General features: G+C 27.4%; 1 protein-coding gene across 1 annotated transcript; it reads left to right on the forward strand.

The window, feature by feature from the left end:
- Positions 1-5,529: 5,529 nt before the first annotated feature.
- Positions 5,530-6,051, forward strand: LOC126554835 (52 kDa repressor of the inhibitor of the protein kinase-like; the record flags this gene model as incomplete). Its single annotated transcript, XM_050209854.1, has 2 exons — positions 5,530-5,850; positions 5,914-6,051. Coding segments are annotated over 2 exons (435 nt in total), but the record flags the coding sequence as incomplete, so codon positions are not given.
- Positions 6,052-12,430: the final 6,379 nt, after the last annotated feature.

Here is a 12,430-nt window from a genome sequence, read left to right on the forward strand (position 1 = left end):
ATATATGAGAATTTTAAATTTAAATTTTACTAAAAATCGTCAAAATTAGATTATTTAATATTTATAACAGAAACTTAATTATTAACAATGTAAATGTAATAAAATTACATATTACACTAATCATTTTTCTTCGTATAGGTACAATACGCGTGTAGCAGCCTCTTAAAGAATTTAAAAATAAAATAAGGTTATATAATAAGGACTAATAACATAGGTAGGACTATCACTGCACATTAGACAACTACTAACTGGCTCTTATCTGAACCTGTCAAAGAAAACCAATAACCAGTAATTATAATTACCATACACAAAGCACCGTATACGATACATAAAAAGGTACTGATCAAAGGTTAGTATTTTTTGACCAGTTCTATCAGACTATTGTACTCGTTGGAACTTGTGACAATAGGGTATAGCCAATCGAATACGATGTTTATATATAAATATGTATAAACCAAATTAAATGATAATCGTGAACAAAATATTAAAGGTATATTTAAGGATATTTTAGACAAATTTCAGATCTTTTTTTCATTCCCGTAATTGCCTTCGTTGTGAACAGTTCGTACCAATATTTTTAAACTGTATAGGTTATAATATTATGATAGGCATTATGAGTTTTTAATGTGTCGTACTGTGTACTGTGTGCTGTGTAAAGTTTTTAAGTTTTTGAATTATTCAATTCATCAACTCAATCGACTTCATAATCTACTTTGGTAAGTAAATTAAAATATTTTAAAACATTTTAACTATAATATATACAGAATGTACCACGATGTTCTGATGTATGGAAAAATTTATTTGGTGTTCAATATTTTTAAATATATTATATATTTATTATTGTTATTATTTATACTTTTAAGAAAAAAATTTATATTTGATAAAAAAATATTGATTTAATATAAAAAATCTAAAAAGAAATAAAAAAAAAAAAGTGGGTAAGTAAGTGGATGTCGCTCTGCTGTACAGTAGGTTACAAGTAATGGATGGTATAAAAAATATATCTATTTAATATAATAAACCTTGATTGAATAAATTATAAAACAAATCTGTGGAAATAAAAATATCTCAATAAAAAATCAATATTTAATTAAAAAGTTTTTCATTTTCAAAATATAAAACATAGCTTGATAGAAATTTTTTTATGAAACAAAATTTATTTTAATAAAAATAGATTTTTTTAGGTATATTTACATGTTTTATTAAATACAGATATTTATTATATATTATAATTATTAGGGTACGGGTGTTGTAGTAGTAAAAAACTACTAAAATTGATTGCAGTATTGCACTAAAAAACACCGAAAATTGCACTTAAAATATTAAAAATTGCACTAAAAATTACAGTGTTTCGTTATAAATTATAGATGTTTTATTTTAATTCTGCCAAAAAAATATATTTTTTACATTTTATAATAATAATTATTAATTAATAATCTATGCGTATTCTAAACATATTAAGTATTTTAAATTTTAAACCTTATTGCATTGGACTATAAGTGTTTGTTTTAAATTTTCGAATTCGAACGCTCTTCGATTTGGAGCCAATAAGGTTTTATATCTTGAAAAACTTCGTTCTACGTCGGTTGATGTAAGCGGAGCGTATTTAAAATAAGCTATATCGTTTATTGTCAAGTCTTCTGGTAAACCATCGAAACATTTTCCTTGTCCAGTGAGTATATCATTTATTTTAATAATAGTTTCAAATCCGGTATTCTTTTCAATAACTTTCTTGAATTTTTCATGGACTGAAATTCCTATTTCACAAAATATATTTTCTAATTTATTTTGAACATTTTTAATTATTCCAATAGCTTCAACTATTGGAAGTCCTTGATTTTCTAATTTTAAAATCGCGTCCGACAGAAATCCGTAGTTCGAGTGAATAAATACTAAATCGGCCGAAGTTGAAATCTGGGTAAAAATATTTTGTGAAACTTTAATTGAAACGGCTTCGTCAGGATCAAGTTCTTGCACGACACTTTTTACCTCATTAAAATATTTACAATAGTATGATGCAGCCTCAAGCCAGGGGCGTGCTCACGGGGGGGGGGGATGAGGGTGTCATATCCCCCCCATGAATTTTTTTTTTATTCATTTTCTTAAGTTTCATGCTAGTTTCGCTTTTCTCGAAAAAATAGGTATTGCATAATTGGGTTTTAATTTTTAAGTTGTGTTAATAATTTATTATTATCAAAGATATAAAAATATATTATACACTCCGTACCATGAGAGAACGCAGGCCGACCAAAATTAGTAGATACACATTTGTGAGTAATTACGTTATTAGGTACCAATGGGCTAGTATTACATTAAAACATTTCAGTCCATTATGTTTCGTTATCTATGTTATATGAACGTGCCCATCGAGCATCGATGTATTAGTACGACAGTACAGATTATATTCATCACCACAGACCAAAATAATCCGTCCCGGGATTCCCGTCACAATCTATTGTTATGAATAATCGAGGAACCTAGCCATAATAAACTCATAACAGTAATAACTTCGGGCTGTAGACTGTAGAGTACTTAGTACTTACTTCTATCTATGACTTAAGACTTTGTCATTTGATTGTACCTGTGCAGTTGTGCTTTTTGAAATAATAATTAATAGTTTTATATTTTCATAATAATTATTTTTTATTACCATATTGTTACTATTATGTCAAAACGTAAAATTAGTGATTATTTTTCTAAAAATATAAATCAAGATGATTGTGAACCAACTTCTAGTAAAAATTCAACAAAAACACCAAGTACACTAAATAGTTCCAATTCAATTAAAGTAAGTACCTAATACTTAAAATTGATTTACATTTTAAAGTTTAAAAAACTTGGACAAAATGTATCTACTGCATCTGTTCCAAAATCTTTTTATTAACACTATGCAATGTGGGTTAAGATGTCGAATATCAGTGAAAAAACATCAATTTTGGTTCCGGTTTTGAATTCAACATCACAATCACCTTCAGTGTCAGTATTTCAAGATCAGGTAAAGTTTTATTTACTATAAAATCATAATAAATTATATCTTTTACAATAATATTTATAGTTTTGCAGTTTTTAGCTATATAATACTACAACTTATATTTATACACATTACACATGCCTAACTGCTTAAATATTTTTAATAATTTCATATTTTTTAGACTGAAAGTATGCATGTAAATGAAAATGATATAAGCTTATTCGTAAACTGTAGATTATCAGATGCTGATAAATTTACTGTAAGTTTAGACTTTATTTCAGATAAAAAAAACTGTTCTTACCACCTAGTGTCCTAGTGTACATATTTTTTACTATTTAGGCACTTAAAAATGTATGGTTACCATTGCCAACATTTGAGTTTCCTTTAAACCAAAAAAATGAGAAAAGAGGTTTAAAATTCCAATATAAATGGTTGCTTCAATTTAACTGGCTTGCTTACTCAAAAATGAAAAATGGCGCTTATTGCAAGTTTTGTGTAGTATTTTCAAAATGTGGTGGAATAGGGAATCAGCCTTTAAATAAATTGGTATTTGAAGCATTTGATGCATGGAAAAAAGCTTTAGAGGTAATACAGTATTTATAGTTTTTATGAATGAATTGTTTATATTATTAAGTATGTTTGATGTTTTAATAGACATTTCGTAAACATTCAGAATGTAGTTACCATAAATCTGCTGTTCTTAATGCTGATCATTTTGTTGGTATATATACAAAACAACAACCATCAATTGTTGAGGCTGTTGATACTGATAGGTATGTAAATAAAATACTTGATTATAATAATTTAAATAAGTTATAATACAAATTAAGAATATTTTTTTAGATTAGCTAAAATAAAAGAAAATAGATCAAAACTTATACCTATAATTGAATGCCTTATATTATGTGGACGCCAAGAAATTGCTTTAAGGGGACACAGAGATTCTGGAAAAATTAATGTCAATGGTCAGTAATTATTAATAAGTATCTAATATCTATTTTTAATATTTTTAATTTATTATTTTATCAAACTTTTTTTTGCAGATGATTCAATTAATGATGGAAATTTTCGTGCAATACTGAGGTATAGAGCGAAAGGAGATCAATTTTTAAAATTGTATCTAGAAAATAATCAACGATATAAATATATTGGAGCCAAAATTCAAAATGAAATAATAGCGGCATGTGGTGATATTATACAGAAAAAAATCGTTGAAAAAATAAATGCTGCAGAATGTTTTTCTATTCTGGCAGATGAGACCACAGATGTGTCAAATAAAGAACAGCTCACTTTATGTGTAAGATATATTGATGATCAAAATAATTTATGTGAAGATTTTTTGCAATTTATAAAAGTAGACAGTCTTACTGGCACTTCACTTTCGTCAACTATTATAAATGGTTTGTATATTATCTTAAAAATGATATAATTTAATTTATCTGTTTACAATTTAAAATTTTAGGTTTAACGAGTTGTGGAGTTCAGTGTGATTTTTTGTTTGGACAAGGTTATGATGGTGCTAGTAACATGTCTGGGAAGTGTAGAGGTGTTCAAGCAATTATCCGTGAACAGTATCCACAAGCAATATATGTCCATTGTGCTGCCCATTCACTGAACTTGGCTGTTTCTACTGCAAGCAATATTAAGCCTATTCGAAACTGTTTAGGCATATTGGAAAAAATGTATGTGTTTTTTAAAACTCCAAAGCGTAATAATGCATTGTTAATTGCAATCGATGAAGGTGATTTTGAACCTAAAATCAAAACACTTAAAAGACTTTGTGCCACACGCTGGGTGCAGCGTTATGATGCTGTGAACGATTTTGTCGAACTATTCCCTTGTGTAGTGGCTGCATTAGAAATAATTACAGAATGGAATGATAGTTCTGCCACTGATGCTGCCATATTATTAAAAGCTATTGATAGTGAATTTTTGATCTCACTTCAAATTACTAAAGTAATTTATTTATTTTAATTTTCTAATAAATAAAGTTTTAAAGTTAATCTTGTAATCTTTTTAACTAAACTTCATTTGTTACAGTTTTTATTTTCCTATGGACTGCCACTTTGTAAGCAATTACAATCAGAAAAAATTGACTTGGTAAAAGCAGTCTACCTTGCCGAGGCTATAATTTCAGCACTTAAGAATATTAGGATTAATATTGAACAAGAATTCAATAATATATTCTTAATGGCAGAGGTAATCAAAGTCAATTAATAAATTGTATATTTAATTTTTATCATACTATTTATAAACACAATATAATATAATTTAGGAAATGGCTAAAGTTATCAGCTTAAATCTATCAGTGAAAAGAATTACAAAAAGACAAACCAATCGTGCAAATCCTTTTACAGATTCTGATAATAATAAAGTATCAGAAATAAATGTTGAACATTATTATCAAACTACAATATTCATTCCATATTTAGATTTTTTTATTGCACAATTAGAAGAAAGATTTACTGCACACAAAACAATTTTTAAAGGTTTTTCTTTTTAACTAATATTTAGTACTAATTATAATTTTTACTAATTTATAAATTTATATAGGTTTTGAGACTATTTTTTCAAAAAATCAGTTCTTAAATGCAAGTGAAATTGAATCCTTTAAAAATCTGGCAGATTTCTATTCACCGCATGTAAATAAAGACAACAGTTTGGCTGAACTGAAAATATGGCGAACAAAGATATTGGACAATTTTGAAGCCATTAAAACTGGTTTAGATGCTCTCCAAATCTGCAGTTCCTCTATTTATACAAATTTGAATAAGTTATTAAAAATTTTATGTGTTTTACCCATTTCAACATCCACCCCAGAAAGAACGTTTTCAACATTAAAGAGGGTGAAGACATACACTAGAAACTCAATGCTTGAAGTACAATACTCTTTAACTTATTAGTTTAACCAACATTCAATATTTACTTGCATTTCATTTTAGGACCGTTTGAATGGATTAACGTTGTTGGCAGTTCATAAAGATATTAGCATTACTCCAGATGAAGTCTTAGATGAAATGTCTAAGAAGCCAAGAAAACTTGAACTTATACTTTAGGTCTTTAGATCTATACTTTTATTATGCCCTATTGTATAAAAAAAAATATTTTATAAAATGTTAATTTTGAATATGTTTAGCTCTATAGAATATAGTTTTAAAGTTTTCAGTGATAATTTTAGTATAAAAAGTAGGTATGTATATATAATATATATATGTATATAATATACATCAACCTACTTCTAAAATCTCAATGTATATACCTATAAGAACATTTTATGTCTATGACAATCAACAAAACAAAATACAGCTCATCCCCTCCCATTAAAAAAAGCTGAGCACGCCCCTGCCTCAAGCCATGTACCCCAGCGTGTGATAATAGGTTGTGGTGGTAATGGTGTACCTGGTACTTTATTTTTAAAAAGAATAGTTTGGCTTGGTGCTTTTAAAAATATTTGTTTAATTTTAGCAATGAGTTTATCTATTTCTGGAAATTTTCCTCGTATGTCTTCTGCAACTCGATGAATACCATGGGCTAAGCAGGTGATATTATCGAAATAAAGATAATAAAAAGTAATAAAGTAATAATTTATTACTATATACTAGAGATATTTAAGTATTATCTTATCTATACGACTGTTGAGTTTCGAATATAGCTAAAATAGTTGTATAAATGATTAAATTCAACAAAATTCCAAAAATTTCAAAAAATTGCACTTAAAACTTTTGGATTTGAATTTGTACTTACATGAAACGTATTTAAAACTTACTTAGCAATAAATTGGAAAGGTAGAAGAAAAGTTGCAAATGCAACAACATCCGTGCCCTAATAATTATATATTTTTTTATTCAATCAAGATTTTATTTTGTTCCATTTAGATTTTTATCAAATTTAGATTTATTCGTGATTTATATTTCAATAAAAAAGTACCTAGAATAAAAACTATAGAAATAAATCTAAATTAATAAAAAAATTTCTATAAAATTTTGTTTTATTTTTTTAAATTGAAAAACTTTTTAATTAAATACTTTTATAGATTTCATATCAAATACAGATTTTTTATTGAGATATTTTTATTTCTATGTAGATTTGTTTAATTTTTTTTCTTCAGTATAGATAATAATAATAAATAAAGATAAGATCTTAATTTTAATTCAAACTATGTAAATTTTTTAAGTTGATAAATGGTAACCTCCTGAATATTCTAGTAGAAAATATAAAATACTTTTGAAGTAAAATAGTATTTTTTGATTTAAAGTTTTTTACATACGGTTATATTTTAATATATGTATATTAGTAGAATTATCTATCTATAGTTATTTTCGTAAGAGGATTGGTACCTAATGTTGATTGAAACATTTTCAATTTTATGAACTAGATTTTATATTATTATTATATTTTTCAAATATTTTATAGCTTCAAGCTTTGCTGAACTGCTGTTAATTTTCAGTTTTTTTTTTTTTTATTTACATGTAAATATAAAATGCTATTAAATAATTAATTTCTTTTAAAAATAAATATTAAATACACGTCATATTAGGTACATGCCATATTATATTACATTTAAAGGTAATTCCCATATTATATTTTATTTTAGGTTAAAATGCCTAGAAAGTCTAAGATAGATGTATGCCGTCTTTTAAAAATCTTAATAGAAAACAAAAATTCTATTATTGATGAGAAAACACAAGAAATAGCACCTCCAAGTCATCCCTGTTGGATAGATATTCAAAAAAAATTTGATTATGCTATTTCAGTAAAATATATTTATGCTATTGTGAAATTAGATAGGTATGATATTTTAAATAAATTAGGGTTGAAAACACCACATAATATTATTGAACCAGAACTATCAGTCAATTTTAATACTGAACAATACGACGACATTGATAGCAACAAATATTGCGAAACTACAGAGGAAGATGAAAGCATACTATCATTTAATATCACATTATCAAAAGAAGAGTGGCGAAAAATCTATGATCCTTCATCAAGTGTAAGATCTTACCATAGATCAGACAATAAAAACACTTATAGAAATTATGAAACATTAACACCTTATATTTGGACGCCAATTATAAACGAACATTTTTTTGAACAAACCAGATTATCGTGTGCTTTGATTTATAAATATGCCAAAATTTATTTAAATGGGCAGGTTTTTCTTGATATTATTGGCCATTGTTCTATTTGTATGAGCAATTTTAAAGGTATTGTTATCGATAAACCTGAATCTGAATCACGTGTAATTATTAATTGTTCATATAATGGGCATTTTAATTCATGTAAAAGTGGAAAAAAACGAAGAATAATCGGGGAAAAACGTGATTATTTCTTAGATAAGTTAATAAAAGAAAACCAGTCTGCAGCCTATGTTCAACGTGTTGAAGCCAAAGACATAATGCATTATGGAGAAGCCGAACCAAGCCATATACCATCAAAAAATGCACTACGAGTTATGAAATATAAGGCGAATAAAAGAAATCGAATATATGAAGACCCAATTACTGCTCTTTCGTTGTTAAAAGCATCTTTACCTTATAATGACATAATTCGAGATATAGGCTATGATAGATTTTTTGTTCACTATTGGTCATCCACAGAAATTAATTCTTATCGTTTGTATGCTAAGAATAATAAATTACCTACAATAAGTATTGATGCTACAGGTGGATTAGTGCAAAAACCAATTTTAATTTCTGGTCGCCAGACTTCAAACATTTTTCTGTATCAAATTGGAGTTAGAGACACTAAAAATAAGTGTCAGTTTTCTGTAGGACATATGTTGTCTGAACGTCATGACAATAATAGTATTGCGTATTGGTTGACCGAGTGGTTGAGAAATGACATTTCACCGCCAAAAGTTATTGTCACTGACCAATCATTAGCATTGATGATGGCTGCAGTTAAAACATTTACTCAGTATGCCAATCTTAATAAATACATAAGCATTTGTTCTTCATTGATTCAAAAAGAAATAAATATAGAAGTTCCTAATTGTATGATAAGAAATGATTTTAACCATATAATGCATTTATTAAGTTCGTGGATAGAATACAAATCAGTTTCACGTCGGGTGAAAAATTTTTATTTAAGAGCAATTGGTTTATTAATAGTGAACACTGACTTTGAAGATATAAAAATATTATTAAAGTTAATATTTACAGTAAGCTTAAATGAAACAGAAGGTGTAGATAATAATGGTCAATTGACAGAGTGTGAAATGGCTAAAACATGCCTAAAACAACGTATAGCGACACACACTACCGATGTTGAAGACATTATTGAAGAAATAAAAAATAAAGAAGACGACGATGATTTGATGTACACAAACTTTCATGAGAAAATTACTAGTACAACAATATTTCAACAAATATTAGATATTTACGAGAGTTGTATTACGAATAGTTATCAACAAAGTAATTGTGGTGATCATGATAATTTACAATTTAGTCCAGGAATCGCGAAAAAATTATTAGACTTTTGTAAACTTCTTCCTTGTTGGTCTGCTGTGATGGTCCCAATATTCAATTTTGGAAATCCAACAGAGTCAAGTGCAACGTCTGAAAGCTTATTTAATGACCTAAAATCGAATGTATTAAGACATAAAACATTGCCATTACGTATTGATGAGTTCATCACTATCCACATAAACTCAATAATTGGTTCGATAAATCTAATTGGAGCGAAAATGTATCCTGAAAAAAAAGGAATTGAGGATGTTAAAATAAATACTAACGATTTATCTACATCAACATTATTTGAAGAAGCCGAGAGCATTCACGATTATGAGAAAAGTGATGGTTCCCAAACTGAAACTGAGTTTGAAAACTGGAGGGGCTTAGGACTAGACAAGTATGAACAAAATAATAAAAAAAGTAATTACTTGGACAAAGATCCAAACATTTTATATTATAATGATAACTCTAAAACAAAAAGTCCAATAATAGGATTATTAAAAAATGGAAATTCATCTCATTTAAAGTCAATTACAATCGAAAAAAATTGTTATTTGTTTACAAACACTTGTGCTTTTGATAGCGTAACACAAGTTATGATGACCGCATTTGCCGATAGTATTGCTTATGCCGATTTTATAAGTAAAAATAAAATGTATGTATTTTTTGAAATGATATCAAATATGTTAAGGGATGGCATTAACGTACAAACATATCGAAAACGAGGTATATTATGTAGGAATATTATGCCCAATATCAATCCAGTTATTGATGTGCCAGGAGGACTTATAAAAATCAACTGTGCGTGCACAATTCAATTTATAATTGAAAAGTTATTTACAAACTTTCCATCTATCAAAGAGACAACACTATGCTCCGAGTGCACCTTCGAACTTAATAGAAATAGACCAATTATAACTGCTAATTTACCAACCGAAACATTGGAATTTCTTTTAGATAGTATAGATGCTATTATTTCAAATCCTTCAAGTACAATTAATAATATATGTCGATCTTGTTCCAAAGGACAATTGATGAAAAATTACGAATTAGGAGAAAACATTTTCATCGAACCAGTGAAAAACACTGGTAATATTAACCCTGACGATACCAATTTGAATTTATCAGTTGTATTAAATGATATTCCAAAAAGCATCAATATACAGAGCAAAATTTTTAATATCAAAGGAATAATTGAGTTTATACCACCAGCGACGAAAAATATAAATTCAATTGGACATTACATTGCATACACTTATAGACACCATACAGATAATTGGGAAAAAAATGATGATTTGGGAAATTCAATACGGAGTGTACGGCAAAATACTCGAGCAAATCATTGTCAAATATTAATTTATACAGTTTAAAGGTAAAATAATTCTTAAATTAATGAAATTTAAATAAAGTGTATTTGGTTTTTATACTAATTTTTAAACCGCAAATTAAACTTTAGTTTTATTTTTTTTTTTTAGTAAGGTTTTTATTTATTGAATATACACAGACATTATTTTGTTTGTTACTTATAAACTTATTATTTTTTATTATAATACGGAATTTAATACTATGTTTTATTTACAAAAGAATATTTTAAAATGTTAACTTACAGCGGTTAGATGTTAGGTTAAGATTCCGACTAGATAACTTGTCATTAGATACAATACAAATTTTAAAATATTAATAGTTATACCTACCTTAATGTTTTTATCATTTGTTAGAAAAAATAAATATTTTTAATTTTGATGTTAGATATATATATATACATTATTTGTTATTTTACTTTGCAACAAATTATTTAAAATGTTTACAGTTCAATGGGTTTTAAATGGTTGTTATAGTTTTGTGTCAAATATAATTATAGAAGTGTATTTTACGTTTACAGTTTTTTTTTTTTTTTTTATAAAACAGTATACATTTCAGGAATATTCCTTTAAAAATTATAATTTATTAAAAGATGCCTCAAATCTAGGTTTAAGAAAAAATTTTAAGTTCATCAACAAGCTATCTTGTTTAGTCAGATATGCATATTAAATTAAACATCAATAATAGAAATTATATGCACGTTGAAACAAGTTATAAAGAGGTAATTATTAATGTTGTAAAAATACAACGGTTGAACAAAACTATTTCAACATTAAAGTTGCTCAAAAACTGATTTTTGAACAAAATAAATAAACTTTAATTTGAGTACGTTCATACCATACATTACAACCTATTATATGATAAAATTAATATATTATAATTCAAGAGCCCCTTTTTAAAAAAAATTAAGAAAAACAAATATTAAAATCGGGGGTGCTAGCAAGACCAATGGACCTTCTACTCAAAGCTATTATATCAATGGTGTTTAGAAAAATATTTTTCGAAATTATGAAAATCAAAAAGTAACTAGGATCATAATAAATGCTGCGATAAGTGCGTTGGTTGAGTGGTGAAAGAGTCATATTTTGTACGATTTTTTTATACGCTCAAAGTAGGGGTGCTTGAGTCGCGCCTAACTTAAAACGTTTGTAACTTTTTACAGCTTTCGGTACAAACGAATATTTTTGCGGTACAAACCGGTACAAACAGAGTACAAACGATGGGTCCGGTTTTTTTTACAAAAGCTCAAAGTGGGGGTGCTGGCATGTCTCCAGCACCCCCAACTTAAAACGTTTGTAACTTTTTACAGCTTTCGGTACAAACGAATATTTTTGCGGTACAAACCGGTACAAACAGAGTACAAACGATGGGTCCGGTTTTTTTTACAAAAGCTCAAAGTGGGGGTGCTGGCATGTCTCCAGCACCCCCAACTTAAAACGTTTGTAACTTTTTACAGCTTTCGGTACAAACGAATATTTTTGCGGTACAAACCGGTACAAACAGAATACAAACGATCGCCCCGGGTTTTGTTATGAAAGCTCAAAGTGGGGATGCCGGGGACATGGACCTGATTATAATTACTGATTAGGGTGATATAATTAAAAATATGCTGCAAATAGTATAAACGTTGTTATAAATAAAA

The sequence above is a fragment of the Aphis gossypii genome, unplaced genomic scaffold, assembly GCF_020184175.1.
Source record: "Aphis gossypii isolate Hap1 unplaced genomic scaffold, ASM2018417v2 Contig00621, whole genome shotgun sequence".
Taxonomy (NCBI): Eukaryota; Metazoa; Arthropoda; class Insecta; order Hemiptera; family Aphididae; genus Aphis; species Aphis gossypii.